Below are 23,269 nucleotides of genomic sequence, written 5' to 3' on the forward strand. Positions count from 1 at the left end.
TTCATCCTCAAATTTCAAAATGATTTGGAAAAAATACTGCAACACGTTAGGCAAAAACTACACTAGTATTATGCTGTTGAAATTGTGTGACTTTTTTTACCTCTGGATTCACAATATTCTAGACTCTAATAATGTTATTTATTCTTTTAAAAATCATGCTTAAACAGAAGGGTGAATACAGGCCCAGGGGGAATATCAATACTAACAGCAGAAATGTTTACTATGCTACTTTTTTAAACGTTAGTTTCAAATGTCTCTTTCTGAAACCAGTACTGGATTCCGTCCTAGAGTTTTCCGGTGTGATTGAATGAACATCCTCACAGCAGAACACTCTAGTTGAAAGAAACGGCCTTTGACAAAGGAGAGCTGGGGGTTCACCTGAGTTTCCAAGGGCCTGTCTACTTCAATGTTTGACACAGGAGATCTAGAATTTCTTGTTCCACGGGAGCACATCACTGGGTGTTTTAACTCCTGTATTTAAAGATCACTTATCTTCTGAATGTTTCTTAAGGGGTGAGAGGCGTGTACAAGATTTGATGTCACTTTGGATAGTGCGGGTAAATACGGAGGACAGAGTTTAACCGATTGATATAAAAAAGAAGTGGAGGTTGTGCAGACAATTGATTTAGATCATTTGCTCTGAAGGCTTCCCTGCTCACTCGTGTTCCTCACTCGTTGGAGGTCAAAAGAGAGAGTATTGGGGTCGGCCTGATGGCATAGTGATTAAGTTTGTATGCTCTGCTTTGCTGGCCCGGGGTTTGCAGGTTTGGATCCCAGGTGCAGACCTACACACCACTCATGAAGCCATGCTGTGACGGCATCCCACATACAAAATAGAGGAAGACTGGCACACATGTTAGCTCAGGGCCAATCTTCCTCACACACACAAAAAATTTGAACAAAAGAGACAGTATCATTTTTAACTCCTCTGTCAGGTTTGTGGGCCCTGTGGCACATAGAAAGAGTCTGCTCAGTGTCACAGTGAAGCGCCTGAGTTCTTTTCCTCATTTGCAGACTGTTTTGATTACTGTAGCTTTGCAGTATAGTTTGAAATCAGGAAGAATGATGGCTCCAACTTTTTTGTGTATCCACTACAGGTTTTTTCTTTGTGGTTACCATGAGGCTTACACAAAACGTGTTATAGATGTGACAGTGTTTTAGACGGATAGTGACTTACCTTAATAGATGTGATCTTGGACAGATCACTTAATTTCCTCCAAGCCTCAGTTTCCTCATAAAGAGAGACAAGTCAGGTTTTACCGAGAAGGGAGCTGAGGTTCTAAGCAGGAAGTGACTCCTCCAGGGGTGGGAGGCTGGTCAGAAAGCCTCGGGTTACTGCATCACTCAGATTCTGACTCAGTTAGGTACTCTCTTCTACGCCAGAGTCACAAGAGCATGGGGTTAGGGTATTTGTTTTTTATTTTCTTGAAAAAAAAATTATGCATGTGTATCATTACCCAGTTTTTTATCCTATCAGATGTACCAAACGACCCCCATATTTTGAGAATTTTGCTAGGGCAAATGGACATTGTCATTTGCATACCTCAGAAATATCATTTACGAATTTTTCTTTTAAAATAAGTTCTTTTTATGTTAAAAAATTAATACATATTATTATAGAAAACTTGAAAATAAACTTTAAAAATTTTAAAAATAAAATACAAGAAAACTTGAAAACAGACAAACAGAAGAAAGAAAACGAATTTCCATGCATCCCTTTAAAGTTACTTTAGTGCATCGTGTTCCAGACTTCTTGCTTTGCAAGGGTTTACATCACTATGATAAATAATTAGTAATTAGATTTTAGGAATAAATAATTATTAATTAAAAATTAATTTATTGTTAATTTTAAGTCTTTTCTCTTCTCCTTAGTGTAAAAGGAATAGTCACGTATAAAAAATCTGTAGAAAAGTATAAGGAAAAAATAACGATCCCTCAGAATCCCATCAAATATCTTTCCCATATCAATGGACATTTGTGTTTGAAATAAAACTTTCTTTAGCTCATGCTCCCCTTTCTTCAGCTCTCTATCCCATTCTTCTAAACAGAGGGTAGTATTTCTATTCCTCAGAAGCAGAGGTATTCTAGGAATCAACAAAGTTATGTTACAATTATTTAAGGATTCTTAAACTCTATACAAACACACCTTTCTCTGGTTCTCAGTTTTCTCTTTTATAAACTCGGGATCTGGACGAGATGCTCTTCTGCACGGTGGCCTGCTCCTGTCCTTATTCACTCACTGGTTGCATTGCATCGCCTCAGGTTCTCTTTCTTCTCTGTGCTGTTACAGGACGAATTATCAAGAATTACATTGTCAGCAAGATGGCTAAATAAGATGTCCCTCCTGTATCCTCCCGAACAACAATAATTTGGCACCCATCCACAGACAAAAATGCCTTTATGGGAGCTGTGGAATCCAGGCAGGAGATTGTGAAACCCTGGTGCAGTCCAAGACAATGGAGAGCCGTTTTGAGAAGGCAGGCCTGCACCCAGGCTGACTTGCTGACCATGGTCCCACCTACAGACCCAGAAACAGCTCCAACCCCTGAGAACTCAGCTACAGCCCCTTTTGGCCATGTTCCTGTCACTGGCACCATATACCAAGAGATCTTGGAGGAGTCATACCCACCTATGCATCAAATAGTAGGCATACAGACCTCAGTCCCAGCTATGGATCCTGAAGTGGCCTATGAACCAGCTCCAGTCCCTCTCAGACGCAGTCTAGGAGACCCAGGAGGTAAGCCCACCAAACTCAGTCAGACTGTAGATTCTGAAAGGGCCCTGTCACTGGGCTCCAGCCCAACCCAGTGCAGTCTGTGAACAGTCTTGCTGGCACAGGGACCTGGCAGGAGACATTCCTGTCTGCACCCCAGGAGATCTTGAAAGGGCCCTAATCTTGGCTGCAGCCCTTCCCAGCCATAGTCCATGAGCAGTATTTCCAGCCCAGGGACTCGTGAGAGATACTTAGGTCTGTGCCTCAGATGATCCTCAAACATACCTATACTCTGCTCTGCCTCTTCCAGCCACAGTTAGGGAGCAATCCAGCCTACCCAGAGACCTGGTGGGAGACATGCCCATCCGTGCCTCCAGAGCCACGTCTGCAGAGCTCAATCATGGTTGTGGAACTCAAAACAGCCCTGAGGCTTGGTTCCAGCCCCTCTCAGCCATGGTCCAGGACCAGTCCTGTCCACGCAGGGACCCATCCAGCAACCAGGTAGGCGTTCTCCCAGAGACCTGGCAGGAGTCACACCTATCCAGGCACTTAGTAATAGGCCCTTGGACTGTGGACTCAACTGTGGATCCTGGAGTGGATCCTTGTCCCAGTGCACCGTACTGAACAACGTACTGGATGCAGTCCCATCTACTCAGGAAGCAGACAGGATCCAAACCCACCTAAGCCCTGGTAACAAGCATGCCAAACGTGGACCCCACTACAGAATCAGGCAGAGCCTTAAAACTGGCTTTAATCCAGCATGACTGTGATTCCAGAGTTAAACCCGTCAGCCAACACAACTGACAGGTCTTTAGCTGCTAAAACCAGTCTGTAAAGACTGAAAGAGGTTTTCCTCTTCAAATGCACAGATACCAATGCAAGGCTATGTGGATTGCAAAGAATCAGGCAAATATGACACCACGAAGGAAACTAAAAAGGCTACAGTCACTGACTTCAAAAAAAAGGAGATCTACAATTTGTCTGACAAAGAACTCAAAACAGTAATTTTTTTAAAAAAGATTTTATTTATTTATTTTTCCTTCTTCTTCCCAAAGCCCCCCAATACATATTTGCGTATTTTAGTTGTGGATCCTTCTAGTTGTGGCACATGGGACACAGCCTCAGCATGGCTTGATGAGGGTGTTACGTCCACACCCAGGATTTGAACCAGCGAAACCCTGGGCTGCCAAAGCAGAGCACGTGAACCCAACCACTTGGCCACAGGGCTGGCCCCTCAAAACAATCATCTTAAAGAAACTCAATGAAATGAAAAACAATATAGCAGACAACTAAATGAAATCAGGAAAACAATGCATAAACAACATAAGAAATTCAGTTAAGAAACAGAAACCATAAAAAAGAACCAAACAGAAACTCTGAAGCTGAAGGATACAATGACAGAATAGAAAAATTTAATAGTGAGCTTCAACAACAGACAGCCATACAGTAGAAAGAATCAACAAACTTGAAGACCAATCATTTGAAATTAACCAGTTAGAGGAACAAGAAGAAAAAGGAAAGAAAAAAGAGTGAAGAAAGCCTACGTGAATTATGGGATACCATAAATCAAGTGAATGTTAACATCATGGGAGTCCCAGGAGAAGAGAGAGAAAAAGGAGCAGAAAGCTTATTTAAAGAAAGAATAGCTAAAATCTTCGCAAATCTTGGAAGAGATATGGACACCCATATACAAGGAGCTCAAAGGACTCCATGCAAGATCAAAACAAAGAAGATTAGTCCAAGACACATTATAATCAGAATGTTAAAAGTCACCAACAGAGAAAGAATTGTGATTGCAGCAACAGAAAAATGACTCATCACATCCAAGAGAATCCCCATAACCTCATCAGCAGATTTCTCTGCAGAAACCTTGCAGACCAGGAGGGAGCAGGATGACATCTTCAAAGTTCTGAAAGAAAAATACCACCAACCAAGAATACTACCAGGCACAACTATCTTTCAGAAATGAAGGAGAGAGAAAAACATTCTCACAAACAAAAGTTAAGGGTGTTCATCACCACTAGACGTGCCTTTCAAGAAACACCAAAGGGAGTTCTTCAAGTTGAGAGCATGTGAAAACATATCAAAGTATAAAACTCACTGGCAAAGGTGAATCTACAGTCCAACCCAGGATACCCTAATATTGTAATGGTGGCATGTAAATCACTTTATCTCTAGTATAAAATTACAAAAGCAATAATATTAAAAATAACTATAGTTACAATAATTTGTTAACAGATGCACAGTATAAAAAGATGTACGTGTGACATCAAGAGCCTAAAATGTGGGAGGAGAAGTAAAAGTGTAGATCTTTTGTATGTGATTGAAGGTAAGTTATTAGTCTAAAATACTGTCATACCTATAAGAGGTTTTATGTAACCCTCATGGTAACTATAAAGGAAAAACCTATAGCAGATACAGAAAAGATAAAGAGAAAGGAATTAAAGCATACCACTACAAAAATAAATCACAAAGGAGGACAGCAAGACAGGTAGAGAGCAACGGACGAACTGAAAAACCAATCAGAAAATAGTGAACAAAATGCAAAGAGTAAGTCCTTACCTATGAATAATTACTTTAAACTTTAAATTTTAGGCTAAATTCTCCAATCAAAAGTTCATAAATTGAAAGAATTAACGTTAAAAATGTCCATACTATCCAAAGCCATGTATAGATTTAATGCACTATCAAAATTCCAATGGCATTTTTCACAGATATAGAAAAAAAATCCTAAAATTCGTACAGAAGCACAAAAGATCTTGAATAGCCAAAGTAATCTTAAGAAAGAAGGATAAAATTGGAGCCATCATTCTTGTTGATTTCAAACTATACTACAAAGCTATGGTACAAAACAGTATGGTACTGGCATAAAAACAGACGCATAGACAAATGGAACAGAATCAAGAGCCCAGAAATAAACCCATGCACGTATATTCAACTAATATTTGACAAGGGAGTCAAGAATACTCAATGGGGAAAGGATAGCCCTTTCAACTTACCGTGTTGGGAGAACTGAATATTCCTATGCAGCAGAATTAAAGTGAACCCCTATCTTACACCACACACAAAAATTAACTCTAAATGAATTAAAGACTTAAATGTAAGACTTGAAATCATAAAACTCCTAGAAGAAAACAAGGAGAAAGTTCTTGACATTAGTCTTGGCAACAATTTCTTTTTAGTATGTTGTATTTTTTTCTTTTTTGCTTTTTTGGTGAGGAAGATTGGCCCTGAACTCACATCTGTTGCCAATCTTCCTGGTCTTTTTTCTTCCCAAAGTCCCAGTACATAGTTTGATATCCTAGTTTGAGGTCCTTCCAGTTCTTCTACATGGAATGCCACCACAGCATGTCTTGATGAGCAGTGTGTAGGTCCGTGCCTAGGATTGGAATTGGCAAACCCCGGGCCACTGAAGTGGGGCATGTGAACTTAACCACTACACCACTGGGCTGGCCATGGCAACGATTTTTGAATATGACACCAAAAGCACAAGCAACAAAAGCAATAATAAACAAGTGGCACTACTTCAAACTAAAAGCTTCTACAAAGCAAAAGAAACAATCAACAAAGTAAAGAGGCAACTTATGAAATGAGAGAAAATATTTGCAAACTATATATCAGATAAGGGATTAATATCCAAAATCTGTAAGGAACTCATACAACTCAATGGCAGAAAAACTAATCCAATTAAAAAATGGGCAGAGAACCTCAATAGATGTTTTTTCAAAGACATACAAATGACCAACAGGCACATGAAAAGATGCTCAACATCACTTATCCTTAGGGAAATGCAAATCAAAACCATAATGAGATATCACTTCACACCTTTTAGGGTGTATATTATCAAGAAAATAAGAGAGAAAAAGTGTTGACAAGGATGTGGAGAAAAGGGAACCCTTGTTCTCTGTTGGTGGGAATGTAATTTGGTACAGCCACCACGGAAAACAGTATGGAGTTTCCTCAAACAATTAAAAATAGATCTACCATATAATCCAGCAACACCACATCTGGTTATATAGCAGAAGGAAATGAAATCACTATCTTGAAGAGATATCTGCCACTCTCATGTTTATTGCAGAATTATTCACAGTAGCTAAGACGTGGAAACAATCTAAGTGTCAATCAACAGATGAATGGATAAGGAAAAGGTGGTATATATATATTTACAATGGAATATTATTCAGCCACAAATAAGAAGGAAATCTTGCCATATGTGACAACATGGATGGACCCTGAGGGCATTATGCTAAGTGAACGAAGTCAGACAGAGAAAGACAAACGCTATATGATCTCACTTACGTGTGGACTCTTAAAAGAGATGAACTCGCAGAAACAGATAGTAGAATGGTGGTTACCAGCGGCTGAGGGCTGGGAGAAATGAGGAGATGTGGTCTAAGGGTACAAACTTCCAGTTACAAGATGAATAAGTTCTGAGGACCTAATATACAGCATGCTAACTACAGTCATCAATACTATATGATATACTTGAATGTTGCTGAGAGAGATCTTAAATGTTCTCCGCACAAATAAAAATGATAATTACGTGAGAGGATGGATGTGTTAACTAACCTTATTATGGTCATCATTTTGCAATATATACATGTAACAAATCATCTCATTGTATACCTTAAACTTACGCGCTATGTCAATTATATGTCAATAAAGCTGGAAAAAAAATCAGACAAAAAAAGTAATTATGGTGTGAGATAGAATTTTATAACAAACTAAGAACCAAAACAAATATTACAATAAGGGAAAGTTTCTTATATTTGGTGGACATTGTCCAGTTTTCTTAGTTATAATTTTGTTTTTTTAACATCCCTATCTTATTTTGCTATGGGTTTATTTTACTTGAGATTTTAGATAAATTTCCTGAGGTGGACTAGTCTTAACTATTCAGCCAGATTTGGAGGTGAGTAACATGGCTCAGGTTTAAGCCTTAGGCCATCTGAGTCCTATTTTTCAAATGCCATGGTTGGGGGTGGGGGTGGAGTGGAGAGTCGAGGAGGCTGAAATCAAACCTGCGCTCCATGCCCTAAGCAGCACACACTTTGCAGGTGTTTTTTCCTAAGTTGCATGAAAGTACCCTTTGGGCTAGCAGTGACGTGGCTGGGTTGTTGAAGGGAAAGCAGAGAGTCAATGTGGTCCTTGATGTCATCTGTTGACATTGGCATCCATTGGAACAGCTATCATCCTGTCTGGTCCTTAGATGAAAGTTCACATAATTGCCTAGATGTTCTGCATCTCAGACTTCACAGGCCCTTCATTTTCCTCACTCTCTCTGTGCTTCTCCTGGGGGACATGGAAATCATCCTGCTCTCAGGCTGTGCTGGGGCCCTGAGAAGCCTATGACATTGTCCCTAGTGCCAACTGCCTAGGCTTTTCTCCTCAGAGCCATTTTCCCAGGCTCTGCCTGAGCAACGGGACTAGGTTTCCTTTTCAGAGATCACCAGCCTGTATGGGGGTTTTGAATCCTTCCCAGAACTCGGCTCAAGAAAGGGGCCAGCTCCTGCTTTCTGGGACCCACTTAGCGCTCTGTTATCACTTCTCTGTTTCCGCCACAGGGGAATGAGGACTCCTTTCGGGGGTCTCGGGGTGGGAGATTGACAGGGAGTGGGGCAAGGCCGGAACGCCTTGCTCCTACTTATCCTGTATTTTTGTGTTTATGTTGTACGAGTCATGGCACCTGTTTGACCTCTGAATGGCCTAAGCTTTAAAATCCCACATCTCATAGGAATGAGTTCCTCTGAATCTTGTCATCTGCTGACACATTCCTTTCCCTTGTCAAGGAGACAGAACCATCCAGTTGTCTGGATGGTGGTGGTGGTTTGTTCGTGAGGAGGCAAAGGGGGAGCTGAAGAAGGGACACTGGAGTGGGGGTAGAGAAAACATCCAATAAAGTTGTTTGCCGGTGCTCTTTTTGTTAGTCCTAACTAATGCCTTCAAAGACATATTTCCCCAATTTGAATGTTCTGGGGACTCTTTCAAAAAGAAACTCACTTGGCACCTCCCTGCGAATTATCTCTGGGTCAGGTGCATTGAACTGCAGTTGTGAAACTGCACCTTCAGGGGAGGTTACTTAAGGGCTAGAACAGCCCTCTGGACTTGCCTTTATTTGGCCAGGTGTCCTGGAGTGGAGCTGTTTTCAACAAAGGGATTTAAAGTCACAGTGCACAGAGGGGTGATGACTTTGGGATGCACTCCCTGGGACCCAAGTTGTGACGCTCGGGATTGGGATGTAAAGATTCTTCCTCTTGGAAGCACTTTGGCTGTGCATCTTTTTTTTTGGAATACTTTTATTAAGGCATAAATTATATGCAGTGAAATAGACAAATCTTAAGTGAACAGTTTGAAGAATTTTTTTGCCTATGTATGCCCATATCAAAACGTAAACTATTTCCATGACTCTGGAAGGTTCCTGGTGCCCCTTCCCAATCAGTACCTGCTCCCCCAGGTACCCACTGCTTTGACTTCTATCACCTGTTTGGTGGGCTCTTTGGCATTCTCTGGGCATTCTCTTCTGAGAGCTGGTGAAGTAAACTGGCCCCGACTGGTGTCCCGGCCTGAGGAGGAAGGGATGAGTCTCTGGGCATTATGGGAAAATCCCAGCTTTCCTCTTCTGTCTCTCAGCTCTCCCCTGCTGCCGCTTTCTATTGGATGAGCTTTTCCCTCTGTAGTGGAAAAGTCTGAGATTCAGGTGCTTAGGGAATAAGGGCCAAAGTGGGTGATTTGACCTGCTTTTGCTCTTACGCCTTGGGCTGCCCTAGGCTGAGGAAATTATATTTTTCCCCATAGTCCATCCTAATTTATCAATAGAAGAATGCTTTTACTGTTTTCCAGAGTCTACGTTCTTCCACTTAATAATACCATCTCTGCTAGAGCCTATGGCTGGCAACAATGACATGGGTTTAGGGTGTAGTGTACGTTGTGATATGTACTTCGGCTTAAGCAATGCTATTGGCAGTGGGTGGTTGCTGAGGTCTAAACATGATAGCTCCTGCATTTTGTTCTGGAGATTTCCCAAAGTTTTCTAAACTCAGCTGGTTCTGTGGACATTTATAAAAATGGGACTCATGAGACCACTGTGTCGACGAAAATAATCCATAACCAATCTATAAATGAAAATTTGGGAGAGTTTATTCTGAGCTGAAATCTGAGGACCATGGCCCAGGGCCTTTCTTCCCAAAGGAAGAAAGGGCACCGAAGAAGTGGGGTCCACAGAGTGGTTATATACCCCCAGAGAGGATGTTTCACATAGGATTGAAATGTCCCTTTTACAATAGTCGAGAGACTGCTCTGTCGGCACAGCGATTGATGAAACAGCAGGTAGGTCTGCTGTCTCGGTGAACGCAGCAGGGTGGCAGTCTGTTGTCTCGAACCTGGTGATCACAGGTGAGCTGGGTGGTCAAAGGTGAGTGCAGCAATCAGTTCCTAGCCTAAGGAAAGATGCTTAACCCTAAGGAAATGCCAATGTTGGGGAAGTTGCACCTTTATCTCAAGGGCCTTTGTTCTTGTCATAGGAAATGTCTAAGCAGATATACAATGCATGCTCAATGGCCACAGTCAGGCCCTTTTGGAAAAAACAAAGTCAGGCCGAATTAGGTTTACACCAAATGGCATCCTTGTATACTCCAATATATCCTATTGCTTGCCATTTCTATTTGTCAACTGGGATTGCAGCGATTCAACTCTGCATGTGCTGAAGTTGGTACTACCCCAATATGACCCACTAAAGAGAGACAGACAAGTTGGTGCAAGCTGTTGAAGAAGGCGAAAGACTCAACCCAGGTGCTTGAGTGTGACCCCTCCTACTGGTCAGAGAAGAATGAGAATTTGGAGAAGGGAAACATTTTTCACCTATTGTGGGACTTTAAGATCTCTGTGTAAAATTGAAAAAGAGATCTATGGGGGAGTGGGAACATGAACTTATTTCTGGAACAAGTATAGACTTGTTAGTAGGAGTTTCATGGTCTTGATCTCACAGGGTAGTGGCCCACTTCAGGGAGTTCACACTGCTGTCTGTGTTGGCATTTTGGGCTTATGTTCTCATGTGATCCATGTCAAGCGACCCTTCTGGTGGGTTTGGTTGGACAGTTTAGCACAGCTTGATTGTTTTTTTCTAAGTAGCCAGTGTGAGTTTTCTCTGCTGTGGTGTATGCAGGCAGATCTGGACAGCATATTTGGTTAGGCAGACTTTACTTTTTGCAGGTGCAGACTTTAATCTGGGGCAGGGGAGGTCCAAATACCAGAATGGGGAGGACTTTACTTTGTGGCCCTCTTCCAATCCTAGAAGCCCTAATTCTCCCCAGGAAATTGGTACAATTATTTTTAAAAACACCCTTAATGTTGGTTTTTCTGTTATCCTGGTGGTAAAATGCTGGGGCGCATGTGAGCAGGGAGGGACGTGAGCAGGTGGGCAGGGCAGGCTGTGGGTCACTGACTGGGCAGCTTCTCCATGGGCAGAATTGTGCTGACACCTCCCGCTTTGGGACTGCTGTTGCATTACTCCAGGCCACTTCAAGTACGTTGGTTCAGAGCCTAAGAACTCTGAGGAGTTCTGTCTTGTTGAAATCTCTTCCTTTTTCTCTGCAAGACTGTTACCTTCATCTTCTTTCCAGCGTCTAGAAATTTGGTGATTTCTCACATCTACTGACAACTCCCTTCTTGTTCTCTGCCATCTCGAACCAAAGGCTGTCAGGCATAATTTGGGATGTCAATGCAACATGTAGAGTCAGTTGTTTATAGTATGATTGTAAGATTGAATTAATAGCCCATTCTGGGTTATTTCAGATGTTTCTTGAGTAAGAATTGACAAATAGAAATGGCAAGCAATAGGACATATTGGAATATATGAGGAAGCCATTTGGTGTAAACCTAATTTGGCCTGACTTTGTTTTTTTTCCCAAAAAGGTCTGACTGTGGCCATTGAGCACACGTTGTATATCTGCTTTAAACATTTACTATGGCAAGAACAAATGGCCTTAAGATAGAGGTGCAACTTCCCCCCACATTGGCATTTCCTTAAGGATAAGCATCTTTCCTTAGGCTAGGAACTGATTGCTGAGCTCACCTGTGACCACCGAGCTCAAGACAACAGACCTGCCGCTCTGCTGTGTCCACCTAGGCAGGAGACCTACCTGCTGTTTCATCAATCGCTGTGCCGACAGAGCAGTCTGTCGACTATTGTAAAAGAGACATTTCAATCATATGTGAAAGATCCTGTTTGGGGGTATATAACCACTCTATATACCTCACTTCTTTGGTGCCCTTTCTTCCTTTGGGAAGAAAGGCCCCGGGCCATGGTCCTCGCATTTTAGCTCAGAATAAACTCTCCCAAATTTTCATTTGTAGATTGCTTATGGATATTTTCGTCAACAGAATGTAGAAGTATTCACAAGGTAAGGAAGGACAGAACTCCCTCTCTTACCTGGGAGAACCGACAATTTCTCATCAAAGAGATAGGGTTGGGGGACTGGAATTGGCCACCCCAAGATATGTCTCTTTGGCATGAGGATTATTTTGGGCCAGTTACTTTTAAAAACTGCAGACAGGAAAGAAACTCTGAAAAGTAGAATTTACTTACCCTTTGTTAAGAGACATTTACATTTGTAAGGGAAATCCCCAACTGTAAAGGTCTCTCCCTCTCTGTACCAGGAAGAAGGAGAGATGACCTTATCTCTAGAAACTCTTTACCAATGCCAAAGGCAAGGACTTAAATCTGCATAGTAACCTTACCCCGGTTTACTGTACTTTTTGGTAACCTCCCATGATTGATTCCCCCCAGCCCCAACATCCTCCTTTGTCTTTACCTGAGGGTGGTATTTAAGGGGAGAGCTTCCACCATTTTGGTGAGTTGGTCAGTTTGCCTGAGCCTCTCCCATGTATACATGTCATAAAGCTTCGTTTAATTTTTTCCTGTTATTCTGTTTCATGTGAATTTAATTCGTTCTTCAGCCAGAAAGACACAGAGCAGGCAGAGGAAATGTCTTCTTCCCCTACATAGGCAAGATATTCTGATATTCTCCTCTGCTAATTGACCACTGAATTGCTATTGAGCTTGTTAGATTCACAGGCTAAAAAACAAAACAAGTGAATCTTGGCTTGGGAGAAGATTGCATTTCTTCCCCTAAATAACCCCATCTGTGGCAGAAGCTTCCATTTGCCTAACTAAATCCAATTTCCCTTTCTTCCTTGAATGTAGAAGCCCCCTCCCACCTTTTTTTGGTGGTGGTGATGCTCTCAGCTTATTTCCAGCCTCTCACAAGTAGGGGTGTCATCTGATCTAGTTCTAGCAAATGAGATGGAAGCAGAAGTGATGAGGGGTTGTTCCTGGAAAGCTCATTCAGAGAGGGCTGATTCTGCTGACAAAACCTCTTTTTGCCCTCTGCTCTTCTTCCTGCCTGAAGGGAATTCCAAGATTCCAGGAACTCAGAGTGTGGTCTAGAAGGAGCTCCAAGCTCCAGGGACAAGTCTCTTGTTCCTTACCCACGCAGCGGGGTGAGGTCAGAGGAGGGCCCACGTGAGAAGGACCCTTCTGTCTAGGCAGCAGTGCTAGTTTAGTTCTGTTTCTGATTTTACTTTCTCTGCATAGATAGGTATTTCCTGCTTAATTCCAGCAATTCATTTCTGAGAAACAGACTTTATGGTGCAAGAACATTAACAGAAACATTTCATAATATTTTAAATTATAAAAATTATATTGTGCTGCATATTAACCCCAAACTTTGAGCCATTTTTTAAAAATGTAGTTAAACACACCAAAATACTATAAGCAGTCTTGTGCAACATAATGATGTTTTGGTCAACGACACTGCATATACAATGGTGGTCCCATAAGATGAGTACCATAGAGCCTAGGTGTGTAGTAGGCTATGCCATCTAGGTTTGTGCCAGTACACTCTATGATGTTCGCACGATGACATACTCACCTAACGACACACTTCTCAGACCGTTAAGCGATGCCTGTCTATATACTAAATAAACTGTCATATGATGATGGAAAATGTTTAAAATATCATTTCCTGCTCACCAAAAAAATTGATATGGATGGTAACGGCTTTGCTTTGTGTGCATTTAATATAACCTCTCCTGGAGCCACCAGAGTGGCGGAATCACTTTGCTGACAGTTGGGGCTCTTTTCATGATCCTTGTATTTTGCCAATTGGGAAAATAATTGAGACTTTTTATGGGCATTGCTTTGTTTAAAATGTATTGAGTTTTGAGGACATTTATATACATTTTGCCTATATAAATACTGGCCAAAACATGTTGTATTGAGAGATACATACTATTATGAGGTTTGCATATTTAAGACCAAGTGGTGTCCTACTAGGAAAAGATGAACCGCCTGCGTTTCTTTCAGGGGTCTCCCTGCTAGAAGATGGATGCTCATGGGTATTTTGTGTTCTGGCCAGCCATCCTTTAGCTTCTTCCCATTCCAACACTGCAATCACATCAAGACTTGAATACCTTTGTACAATTAGTCAGGGGAAAGGTTAAGCCGGCAAATGTAAGCATGTCAGAACTTCCTCCTCACGGAACTCCCATGGGGAGAAGGGGATTTAAAAAACACAGCCCTGGGGGCTGGCCCCGTGGCCGAGTGGTTAAGTTTCCGCGCTCCGCTGCAGGCGGCCCAGTGTTTCGTTGGTTCGAATCCTGGGCGCGGACATGGCACTGCTCATCAGACCACGCTGAGGCAGCGTCTCACATGCCACAACTAGAAGGACCCACAACAAAGAATATACAACTATGTACCGGGGCGCTTTGGGGAGAAAAAGGAAAAAATAAAATCTTTAAAAAAAAAAAACAAACAACAAAAAAAACACAGCCCTGGATTCTGGCGCTTTGACCCGGCATCAGGGTGAGTGGTCTTCCAGCAACCCTATTTGGTACTAATATAGCATATTAGTATAATTCTCTTTAATGCATTCTGAAGCTTAGGGATATATAAAATGCTCTTTTTGCTGCACAGGCAAACAAACCTGGGTTCAAATCCTCCCTCACCACTTACTATCTTTGTGACCTTTTCGGGGAAAAATTGTAAAATGTTATTGAGAGAATTTTAACAAATTTTCAACATAGAAACAGCCTGCATGATTCTAGCTTGTCTTCTTTTAAACCCATGGCTGCCCTTCACCTATTTCTGGCATTTCAATGGGCTCAAAGTTTGGTAGAACCATCCCCTTGACCTCTGGACAGCCTCCACACTCACCCCCAGTCTTTGGCTGAGCCAGTTCCTGTTGATCAGCTTCCAGGTCAGGCCCTTGAACCCGATGCTTCTTCCTCTTCTCTCCCTCCACCAGGTAGAATGTCCTGACTTTCAGTTGGCAGTTCCTCTTGTTGAGGTTGCTTGTCACTGGACTGCTGGGCAGCCAGGGGTCCATCTGGCTGAAAGTAGATTATTTTACTCCTTGGAGGCCCAATTTCCCTGCGTTAGACATTATTGTCTTGAAGGTTTTTTGCCAGGCTTAAATTATACACTATTTGTAAAGCATAGTACCTGGCATAAAATAGGTCTTCAATATATATACTCTTAATTCAAGTAATAGTCGTTAAGGAACTACTCTTTGCCAAACACTATGCTAGCTGCTGGAAATATATCTTGATTAAGAATTAGTCTCCATTCTTAAGGGTCTTATATGCTCCAGGGGGTTACAGACAGGTAAACTAACAAGGATAACATACTGTCTGAAATACATACTGAAAATTGCTGCCAGATGAAGAATTAAAGGCTTTGATGGCAGTATGCCACAGATTCTCTTAACTAAAGTTGGGAGCTCAGGGCTCCCAGAGAAAAGGATGCCAAAACTCAGGTCTGCAGGGTGAGTAGAGCTGAGCTAAGAGAATAAGGGAGAAGAGGTGCTTGGCACTTTCAGTGGATCACAGAGAGATCTGGATGGTTGAACCAAGAATGGCAGACCAAGATTACAGCTAAGACGGTGAGAATCGAGCCTGGAGAGGAAAGCAGGACAGCCATCGATAAGGGTCTTATCAACTATTGGGGATTTAAAACTTTAATCCTAAAAGGGATGTGCAGCCATTAAGGGCTCATAATCAGGAGTGGATGTCATGTGAAGGGCCCAGAATTTTAAAGAGGGGTAGGGGCCGGCCTGGTGGCACAGAGATTAAGTTCGCACTTTCCGCTTCGGAGGCTCGGGGTTTGCCGGTTGGGATCCCAGGTGTGGACATGGCACTACTTAGCATGCCATGCTGTGGTAGGCGTCCCACATATAAATTGGAGGAAGATGGGCATGGATGTTAGCTCAGGGCCAGTCTTCCTCAGCAAAAAGAAGAGAATTGGCAGCAGTTGGCTCAGGGCTAATCTTTATTAAAAAAAATAAAATAAAATAAAAATAAAGGGGTAGACAATCATCTCAAATGCTGCATTACTTGCATCCATTAAGATGAGAACTAAAAAGTTTCTGTGTGATTTACAACAAGATCATCAGTGACCTTGGAGAGAGCAGCTTTCAAAGGAGGGTAGAGGTAGAAGCCAGACGACATTGGGTAGGGATATGAATTGGAAATGGGGAAACAGTTCCAGCTCTTCAGTATAGTAGACATTCCACACAGGCAGGGAATTTTGTCTACTGAGTTCCTTGTTGAATCCCTAGCACTTAAAGCAAAGCCTTGTAGGCAGCTGACACTTAGCAAATATTTGCTGAATAAATGAATTAACTATTTATAAAATTCGTCTCTGAAGGAAAAGATAGACCCACACCTGGGTAGGGTGAAGGACTGAGGGTGGGTGGCTTCTAGGGAAGTGGGAAATCATGTTTACATGCTGACAGGAGGGGAGCCAGGGAAGGAGGAGTCAGAGGGGAGCAAGAAAGAAGGAAGCTCGGAGGACGTCTCTAGGGAGGCAGGAGGGGCAGGATCCAGGTCTGGGTAGGAGAGTTAGACTTAGAATGAGAAAAGTCGCCACTCAGATTTTAATAGAAAGACAGGAAGAAAGAGCGGGTGGGGTCCAAGGAGGGTGCAAGCTGGTGGCAGAGGCTGAGGAAATTTGGTTTGAGGAAAGCTCTTATTTTCTCTTGAAATAGGGAATGAGATTGTCAGGTGAGAATGAGAAGGGAGGAGAAGAGGAGAGTATGGAGTAGGCTTGAAGCAGTTACTGTGAAGAGTGAGGTGAGAGCTTGCTGGGGACACAAAAGAATTGCCAGGTAGAGCGCAGGTACTTTTGAGCCTGGGCATGACGCATTTGCAGTTCTGCTGGCTGGAACTCTGACTCCTTTCCTTCCTTCTCAGTCCGCATTTGCTCCCTTTACCTAATCCCTTGTGTAAATGAGTATGTCATCTTGACCCATTAAAGAAGCATACAGATTTATTGCACTTTCAGGAACTTCAGACAGGTAAGTTGTTCTTAACATAGGTGTCTGGGCATGGCAAGTTGCAATTGACCCAAAGGCCAATCTTTAGGTTAGCAAAGTTGAAAAACTCTGGGGATTTCATAGAGTTGAAATTTCATAGGGTTAAAATTGCACATGGTATAATGCATGAAGTTCTAGATTAAAAGGTGAGACGTTATGAAATTAATTGAGCTCATTCCAGTCTGTATCAGACTTCAAAATCAGTAACTCTTGGAGTGTTTCACCAGTGCGACCATTCTTTGAAAAGGATCAGATGATATTTGACCTGATTTCCCTAAATAAGATCATAGGTCAGACTATTACATTAGAGTTAAAAATGGACCATTGAGTTTGTTCCTAGCTTAATCAATCTGCATAAATCTTTAGAAGAGCAAAAAGAAAAAATGCATTCACGTATATAGAGAGAAAAGAGTAGAAGGATGCATGTCTAAATATTAAAAGTAATTATCTTTAGGTAATAGGATTATTGGTGATTTATTTTATTTTTTTGCTTATCCATATTTTCTAAAGATTTTTTTTAATAGGCAGGAAATATGAAATGTTATTTAAATCTTGTGTTGGATCACTAGGCACCTTTAGAATGGCAAAATTTTTCTGAAAAACCTGATAATACCAAATGCTGATGAGAATGTGGGAGAAGAAACAACAGGAATCTCATTTATTGCTGGTGGGAATGCAAAATGGGGCAGCCACTTTGGAGGAAAGTTTACCAGTTTCTTACAAAACTAAACATACTTTTACCATGTGATCTAGCAATTGTGCTCCTTGATATTTACTCAAAGGAGTTGAAACTTATGTCCACACAAAAACTTGCACGCAAATGTTTATAGCAGCTTTATTCATATTGCCAAAAGCTGAAAGCAGCCAGGATGTTTTTCAGTAGGTGGAGGGATAGTGGAATATTATTCAATGCTAAAAAGAAATGAGCTATCAAGCAATGAAACAACATGGAGGAACCTAAAATGAGTATTATTAAGTGAAAGAAGCCAATCTGAAAAGGCTACATACGGTATGATTCCAACAACTATATGATGTTCAGAAAAGGCAAAACCATGGAGACAGTAAAAAAAAATCAGTGGTTACCAGGGGGTTAAGGGGAGGGAAGGATGAATAAGTGGAGCACAGGGGACTTTGAGGGCAGTGAAAACTATTCTATATGACACCACAATGGTGGACATATGTCATTATACATTTGTCAAAGCCCATAGAACATCCAACACCAAGAGTGAATCCTAAGGTAAACTATAGACTTTGAGTAATTAAAACAAAATACGTATATATTGAAAAAAATACAGGATATATATTAGAAAAATACATGGTTAAAAAAATAAATGATATGTATATCATGTAAAATTACATGACACATATATCTATGCATGATACATATGTATGTGTGTATATATACGTATATACTTATATCCACTATCATTCTCCTCAACTCCTTGACCTTCAGGGACAGAATGAGGAAAATAAATAATATCAATCTTGCTTCCCCAAAGGGACGTAGCAAATTTCTTTACCCCTGCCCTATTTTGCCACCTGTGGCTCTCACTGGGACTATTTGTGCTTACACTTCTCCAGAGACCTGTGGAACGGAGTCTACTGCCCTGGGCCTCACTGTCCTCTACACTTGCAAAGGTATGCTGGGCTATTTACAAGCCATTTGTTTGGCTGATACTCAGAGCCATGCTCAGTATAGGGTCCTGGAGGGAGCCTGGAGTGGGACTGGGGAAGGAGCCAGTTGATTTGCTGACTCTGTCCACATTAAATACATCCATGCATGTCAAAGACAGAAGACAAGCCTAGAACAAGAGTGAGCAGCCATCAGGCATTTGAGACTAAAAGGACTACTGTTTTGAAGAAGAGTCTCCAAAATTCATAATTGAAATTTAAAAAAATATTTGCGATGACCCATAATTACATGTAGGCTTTGACATTAACCTGAATTAAAAAATCTTTGAAAATATGCTGGTCAAGAAATATCGGAAACTTATTCTTCCCCTTGCTAAATTTTTCAGAAAAATTTCCTATGCAGGCATACTATTCAGAAAAAAATTTTCAGAAAAGTCATATTAAAAAAAATCTGTTTTTCTTTTCTCAGATGTTTTAGTTTAGGAGGAAAGTTTCCTTTCCTATCAGTAAATGTTTATTGACCTTCAGATTGATTAATAATTAGAAGAGTTAGTCTGAGATCGTGTGGGTAAAAAGCATTGTATATTTAGTTTGGCGAGGCTTTTGAAATGTCCTTTGAGTTGTACTGTTACCTCTGGCCACCGTGGCGATGGCTCTTGTCCACTGTTCTCACAGAGGTGACTGTCACTCAGGCAAAAATTACTTGGGTTCACACAGGCTTATGGGGTGAGCACAGACTTCACGCCTATGTAGCAAGGACACCAGTGCAAAGCTTTAGTGCTCTGCTTGTCACTGCCAAAGCAGGGAGTAAAACTGCTCCGGAATACCCTACCCTGATTGCTATTGTTATTATGCTAAAAATTTTGAGTGTTTATTCATTTTCTTTCTTTCTTTTTTATTTATTTTACTCATTAAATTTCATAATAACCTTATGTAATAAGTGCTATTATATTTTCTTGGTGAACTTGAGGTGATCTGAAGTCAATCCATGGTCTCCTGGACCCTAAAATCCATGCTATTACCAGTGACACTGAACTTTGGTTCACCTATAGATATAGGAGAGAGAGACATTGATCGATTACAAGGAATTGGCTCACATGAGTATGGAGGCTGGCAAGTCCCAAGATCTGCAGTCAGCAAGCTGGAGACCCAGGGGAGCTGAGGGTGTAGTTTCAGTCTGACGCCATCATGCTTCAGATCCAAGAAGAGCCAATGTGTCAGGTCAAATTCGAAGGCAGGAAAAGGCCAATGTCCTAGGTCAAGGTAGCCAGGCAATAGGAGTTCCCTCTTACTCAGCCTTTTTGCTCTATCCAGGTCTTCAACTGGTTGGATGAGGCCCACTCACACTAGGAAAGGCAATCTGACTCACTCAGTCTACCAGTTCAAATGTTAGTCTCATCCAGAAAACCCTCACAGATACACCCAGTATGTTTGACCAAATGTTTGGGCACTCCATGGCCCCATCAAGTTGACACACAAAATTCACCATTATACATGGCAACATGAAAGGCCTAGAAGCTTCCATAGATAGACAGTTGCCACATCACAAGGAAGACAGATTCTCAATGGTTTGTCTGGCTATAAATCAGTCAGAATGGCCCTGTAACATTTGGAATGTCACATTGGTGAGGCCCTCAATTTGGACCATTACGAAGGATAACCCTCAAAGAACAGCATGGGAGTGCAGGAGGGAGGGATGACATAATGTTGCCCCTTTTTGGTTAGAGGGAAGTAGCAGTGGTGCCAGCCTAATACTGTCTTATGACTTACACAAATGTGGCTGTCCCTGAGGAATACCTATATCACAAGATGCTCTGGGCTCGGAGGAAACCAAAAGTGGAGCTCTGGGGAGGAGAGAGGCAAGGGGTCATATGTCCCTCTGCAAAATCCCATCCTAATGCCTTTGACCTGGGGGGAAGTCTTATAACTGTACAAGATAAGATAGAACATGAGAGGGCTGGCCCCGTGGCTGAGTAGTTAAGTTCACACGCTCCACTAAGAGGGCTCAGGGTTTTGCTGGTTCAGATCCTGGGTGCGGACCTAGCACTGCTCACCAGGCCATGCTGAGGTGGCATCCCACATAGCAGAGCCAGAAGGACCTACAACTAAAATACACAGCTATGTACTGGGGGACTTTGGGGAGAAGAAGAAGAAGAAAAGAAGATTGGCAACAGATGTTAGCTGAGGTGCCAATCTTTAAAAAAAAGAAACAAAACAAGATAGAGTATGAGAACACGCAACCTGACAGTATATATACTATGTAATTGTGAAATGTAAGTCATGATTCTATTTATTCTACAAAAATGTAAAAATTCTGGATTTTTCTTCGAGATGGAAGTAGTTAATAGAGCTAATAGTTAATAGCTCTAACAAAGTACAAACTGAGTGGCTTAAATAACAAGTTGATTGTCTCTCAGCTCTGGAGGCTGGAAGTCTGAGATCAGGTGTCTGCACTGCTTGTTCCTTTGTATAGGCTGTGAGGGAAGGGTCTGGTCCATCCATGCCTCTCTCTCTCTCTCTCTCTCTCTTTTTTTTTTTTTTAAGACTGGCACCTGAGCTAACATCTGTTGCCAATCTCTTTCTTCTTCTTCTTCTTCTTCTCCTCAAAGTGCCCCAGTACATAGTTGTATATTCTAGTTGTAGGTCCTTCTAGTTGTGCTATGTAGGATGCTGCCTCAGCATGGCCTGGTGAGTGGTGCCGTGTCTGCGCCCAAGGTCTGAACCAGTGAAACCCTGGGCCAGAGCATGTGAACTTAACCACTCGGCCATGGGGCAGCCCCCATGCCCGTCTCTTAACTCCCAGTAGTTTACTGGCAATCTTGTTGCTCCTTGGTTTCCGCTGTGTCGCTCTGATCTCCTGCATCCTCACCTGGCATTCTCCTTGTGTGCGTGTCTGCATTCAAATTTTCCTGTTTCATAAGGACGTCAGTCAAACTGGATTAGGGGCTCCCCCTACTCCAGCATGGCCTCACCTTAACTCATTACATCTGCAACAAGCATAATTCCAAATAAGGTCACATTCTGGGGTCCTAGGAGCTAGGACTTCAACATATGAATTTTGAGGGATACGATTCAATCTCAACAGAAACTGACGATGAGGAAAGCCATCTTTTGTGAGGAATTCTCTCTGTATCATCACTTGCCTCCTCTCCTCCCCAGGCATCTCGGTCATCTTACACTTGTGGGGGAGTCCACCCTTATCAGTGATTCCTGTAGAAATGTGGTGTGCCTGTGCCGTTGAATGTTTACTTCTTCTAAATTACTTTTCCTGTGATATGTATGAAGCTCTTATACCTTTTTTGCCTTTCTGATTACTCCTTTCTTTTCCCTATCTCCCTCTTTGTGCATCTCAGAAGCCCCTTGTAGGCATTTTCGTTCAAATCTTCAGCCCTGCCATGACGTCTAACAGCATCACTTGCCTGTTTATTATTTCCAACTCACCTGGACCTGCTGTCACCTCCAAATAACTTGTTTCAAGGCTCTTTCCTCCTAACAACACAGTAAAAAATATGTCTGACCCTTCTTCTGGTTTCTCTAGTATATTGGTTAATTTTACTTTACGTTTTTTTGGGATGCACAAGGAAATTCACTGTTTGATTCTTCAAATTAACCTGGTTCAAAATATTAAATGCCTCCAGTAATTTCACCTTGTTTGATCAATCAGTCAAGAAATCATTGTACTTTCTTAGCATATGGCTTGACCCTATCCTCTCTTTTACATTCACGTTGCCTCTGCCCTCATTGTTGTTCTTAGTACCTAATGTGCGGACGAATGTAGCTCCTCCCCATTTCATACCCTACTGCAAGATACTGTTTACATAGCATCATTCGCTGGTCCAAGAACTTCAAGGGATCCCTTGTGCCAATTGTACAAATAAAGCTCCTGGCATTTAAGGATGGCCAATATGTATCTTCACTCTATTTATTCGACCCCCCCACGCTCCTCTATCTGGACATCTGAGTACTGCTGGAGAAACACATGGGTTAGCATCACTACAAACTCATTATTTCCATTCAATTTTATGAACTTTCCATGCCACTGGTCAACATTCAGCTTTCTCTGCTCTACTCCTCAAGGACTAGAGCATAATCCTCAATTTCCTCAAGCATTAACTCAACACCCTTACTCTCAGGAGGTCATCTATTTGCTCTGGAAAAATTGAGAGTTTGGATGTGGTTTTTCTCAACTATCTTCCCATCTGCTTACAAACTTACTGACACCCACTCGTCTTTAGCAACTTTACTCTAGTATTCCAAATCTGCTCGATGACACTTCTCCTCCTGTCCTCACTGTACTCCCTTGGGTTCAGGGCACTTTGCTCTATTATTCAGCTCCCCTTTCTTCAATGCCATCTCTTTCTTTTCCTACTGTTTTGTTTTTCTTCAGCATTGAAAAGAAACATTCATGTATTTTCCATGAAAAACTTCAGGATATAACAAGATGGATTTAAGACTCTCTGTAAACTTGATGGAAGTACAAGTAGGTTTAGAAATAATGTGTAAATGTTTATGTTGGCAGCTATAATTAGAATTATTTTAGGAATAAGTGTATTGC

The 23,269-nt window shown here is 41.8% G+C and overlaps 1 protein-coding gene across 1 annotated transcript; it reads right to left on the bottom strand.

Moving 5' to 3' along the window:
* Positions 1-14,826: 14,826 nt before the first annotated feature.
* LOC106829780 (X antigen family member 5-like) lies at positions 14,827-16,216 on the bottom strand. The gene is given in 3 exon segments (XM_014839047.1): positions 14,827-14,983; positions 14,985-15,100; positions 16,148-16,216. Coding segments are annotated over 3 exon segments (342 nt in total).
* Positions 16,217-23,269: the final 7,053 nt, after the last annotated feature.

This window comes from Equus asinus, chromosome 3 (genome assembly GCF_041296235.1).
Source record: "Equus asinus isolate D_3611 breed Donkey chromosome 3, EquAss-T2T_v2, whole genome shotgun sequence".
In the NCBI taxonomy this organism is placed as follows: Eukaryota; Metazoa; Chordata; class Mammalia; order Perissodactyla; family Equidae; genus Equus; species Equus asinus.